The 3843-nt window shown below is 37.7% G+C and overlaps 1 protein-coding gene across 1 annotated transcript; it reads right to left on the bottom strand.

The window, feature by feature from the left end:
* Window positions 1–783: 783 nt before the first annotated feature.
* On the bottom strand, window positions 784–3639 carry LOC135232589 (olfactory receptor 4K14-like). Its single transcript, XM_064292228.1, has one exon. The coding sequence runs from the start codon at window positions 2732–2734 to the stop codon at window positions 1724–1726; it is 1011 nt and encodes a 336-aa protein (XP_064148298.1). The 5' UTR covers window positions 2735–3639; the 3' UTR covers window positions 784–1723.
* Between the last annotated feature and the right edge of the window lie 204 nt (window positions 3640–3843).

The raw sequence follows: 3843 nt of genomic DNA, 5'->3' as shown, positions 1-3843 counted from the left end.
CAAAGATGAGAAGGCAGAAAAATAAAAAAAAAAAAAAGGGGGTAGGGAAATCAGATGAATGGAAATGGGGAACCCAAGGAGGAAATGTGGGAGAGTGCTGACACATTGTAGGAACTGGAACCCTTGTTATGGACCAATTTGTGCATGAATTATTGAATGGAGAGCTACTTTGCTGTGTAAACTTTCACCTAAATCAGAATAAAATGTTCAAAAAAAGAATTATTAGAAGGTCCATTCAGTTACTCAAGTAATTGAGTCAGTCATTCATTAACCAATCCTCCCCTTTGATGTTTCAGAGTCAACCTACTATAAAATTGCTTGAGTTCTCTGAACATTAGTTTGGTCAGTATAAAGTTAACTCTTGCTTGTTTGTGTTTTTGGGGTCTAGAAACATTTATCACTCACCATAATATCTGATTTTGTAGCGTCAAATGCACTCCTCTTATTATCAAAGGAAAGAATCAACTCAGTAAAGAGATATAGTGTTTATTTAAAATCTGTTTGGGGTATTTACTAATTAAACAATCTAAGGCACATTAATTGGTAATAATAAAATTTATGTTTACATCATAGTGTATTTAACCATAGAATATGGATTTTCTCACATGTAATGTAATTTCTGTAACCAAGTATCACTGGCATGCATTCATTTTTGAAATAGAAAAATTAAGCATGATACATATTCACAAGGAAAAGTGTACTTCTTAAGTAAATAAAATGTTGAAATGGCGTTTTTTTTTTTTTTTTTCCTCTCCCCTCAAACCTCCAAAATCAGGCCAAAGATTTATAGGGCATTATTTAACAAATGTCAGCTGTACTCTGACCTATAGGGTCGCTATGAGTCAGAATTGACAGCAAGTTTTTTTTTTTTTGGCCTTATTTAATACCGGGTAAGCTTTCCTGTGCCACATGTTTTATGTCTTGAATACTTCCCCCTTGCTGGTTGAATTGTGCTTAGGAAATGAAAATTCATTTTTATGTAACTAAAACAAAATGAACTACTAAGATAAATCTGGTTAAAAAAGAAAATTGCAAAATATATTCCAAAGTGTATGTGTGGGTTAGTGTGTGTGTGTGTGTGTGTGTGTTTGTATTGTTATTATGCCATAGAACTTCTCCATAGGGTTTCTGAGGCTGTAATCTTTATGGGAGCAGGTTATCTGTTTCTTTCTCTTGTGGAGCAGTTGGTGAGTTTGAATTGAGTACTTATCCATTGCCCCCCCAGGGTTCTCTCTCTCTCTATATATGCATATATATATGTATATCTGCATACATACAGGAGTCCCTGGGTGGGGAAAATGGTTAGTATTCTCAGCTGCTAACCAAAGAGTTGGAGATTTGGGTCCACCCAGAGGCACTTTGGAGGAAAAGCCTGGCTATCTACTTCCAAAAACTCAACCTTAGAAAGCCCCATGGAGCACAGTTCTACTCTGACACATATGAGGTCTCCATGAGTTGGAATTGGCTTGACAGCACCTACATTTTTTAATATATACATCTGTACATGTATGTATGTATGTTGACACACACATACACACGTAGACACACATTTATATACCTACACACACACATATAATTGTCTTGACATCAACAACTGTTTCTTTATAATAAAATACATTACAAATTATATCAATATAATGTAAGAATAAAATCATCAAAAAGATTCATATTAAAAAAATATTCCCCTGCCTAAGAATATGTAACTCTACGGGAAAGCTGGAATTCAGTGAAAAGTCACATGTCGGTTCCTCAGTTTCTTCATAGCTGTTTTCATCTCTTCATTTCTCAATGTGTAGATAAGCGGGTTCAAGAGTGGGGTAAAAATGGTGTAAAACACAGACAGGAGCTTATCCACAGAGAAGCTACTGAAAGGCCACAGATAAATGAAAATGCAGGGTCCAAAAAAGAGTGTGACCACCATGATGTGTGCAGAGCAAGTAGACAGTGCTTTAGATACCCCTCCAGCTGCACGCTGTCGAACAGTGATGAGGATAATGGTGTAGGAAATCATTAAGAGCAGAAAACAGCTCATGGAAAGCAACCCGCTGTCTGAGATCATAAGTACCCCCAAGACATAACTGTCCATGCAGGCAAGCTTGATCACTAGAGGTAGGTCACAGAAGAAGCTGTCCACTACATTGGGGCCACAGTAAGGTAAATTCACAGTAAAGGCTACCTGACTGATGGAGTGGACAAACCCAACGGCCCATGAAACCAACACCAGTCCAATGCAAGTCTGCCGGCTCATCAAGGTCATGTAATGCAAGGGTTTGCATATAGCCACGTACCTGTCATAGGCCATAGAAACTAGCAACACCATCTCAGCACCACCAATAAAGTGCAAGAAGAAGATCTGAGCCATACATCCCCCAAAGGAGATGAGCTTTCGGTGACTAAGAAAGTCCCTGATCATCTTGGGAGTGGCAAAAGAGGCCAGCCACATGTCCAGAAAAGATAGGTTCCCCAGCAGGAAGTACATGGGGGAAGAATGCAAGTGGGGGTTAGAAATGACAGTAGCCACGATAAAGAGGTTACCTAGTACAATGGCCACATAGAGCCCAGAGAAGAATATAAAGAAAAAAAATTGGAGCTGTCGTGAAGTGCAGAGTCCATGCAACACAAATTCTGACACGAACGAATAATTCTGTAGGTCCATTGTCTCAGGTCTCAGATTCAGTTTTGAATCTATAGTAAAGAGGTGTAAGTGAAAATGTCTGCTAACTACCAGACACATACAAAGTGATCAACTAAGTATTATCCAAATGTAACTCTTAATTTGTAAGAGATACAAATGATACATTACATAGAAGATTAGAAACAATCCATACCCATACACAAACATTTGCCTTTTTCAGACTTCAGTGTTTCCATAGGGGTATCTGGACTTCTGTGAGACTCCAGCATGGGAAAGAGTTGTAGGAACATTTTCTTTTTCTCCCAACTATGGCCACTGTCCATGGGGAGGGGTGCAATCAATCAAGTGCTGAGCGTGAACTAAAAATCTTTAGCAATTTTGAGGTTGTGAAGATTCTCTGAGAGGTATGTTCTCCCCATCTGTGTCAATATCATTGCCATTGGGTATATGCTTTTAAGCATCAGACCTGGGAATTGAAATTAAAGGTTAAAAAAATGTTTTCACACAAAGCAATTTACATATAGACATCAAGCCTCTCTCCCTGTCATCCTTCTCCATTTACCCACACAAGTACAAAACAAAATCAACGAAGGCATTTTGATGGGTGGCTACATCTACGTATCTAAACACCAATCAACATATGTGTCTCTCCTGAAGCCAATATAATAATACTATAGCTGCAGTAAATTTCTTTCCCTGTTGACAAAGTTAAAGGACAAAGTACTCCTGTAAGCTTAAAAAGCATGTTCTGGACATAAAACCATTTGGAGTGATGCATAAATACAGGACAGCTTCCATACCATTGGTCCAAATTAGGTCTGTTTAGTAACTGTATGGGAGTGTCATTATTATATGTGAATTATACAGTGGTATTTGTCATACTCACCCATAATATCTTTGAGGAAAATTTAACCTAAATAATAGTACAGTTAGATAAAGTTTAACCTAAAGAGTTAATCAATACCATAACAAGGACAGTTTCTAACTGTAGACCACAGGACTCTTCCCTCAACCTAGTTCTGTTCAAAAATATTCATCAACAACTTGGGTAAAGACATGATTAGCAAATTTACAGATGATACAAATTTGAAAGAATTCACTTACAGAATATTTCAAAGACTGGAAATGTGGGCTGCAATCTGCAAATCCCATATATAGAGAGAGAGAGGGAGGGAAAGAGAGAAAGAAGAGTGTAAACTGATACCAGC

This window comes from Loxodonta africana, chromosome 10 (genome assembly GCF_030014295.1).
Source record: "Loxodonta africana isolate mLoxAfr1 chromosome 10, mLoxAfr1.hap2, whole genome shotgun sequence".
Classification (NCBI taxonomy): Eukaryota; Metazoa; Chordata; class Mammalia; order Proboscidea; family Elephantidae; genus Loxodonta; species Loxodonta africana.
This window is presented reverse-complemented; position numbering and strand designations above follow the sequence as displayed.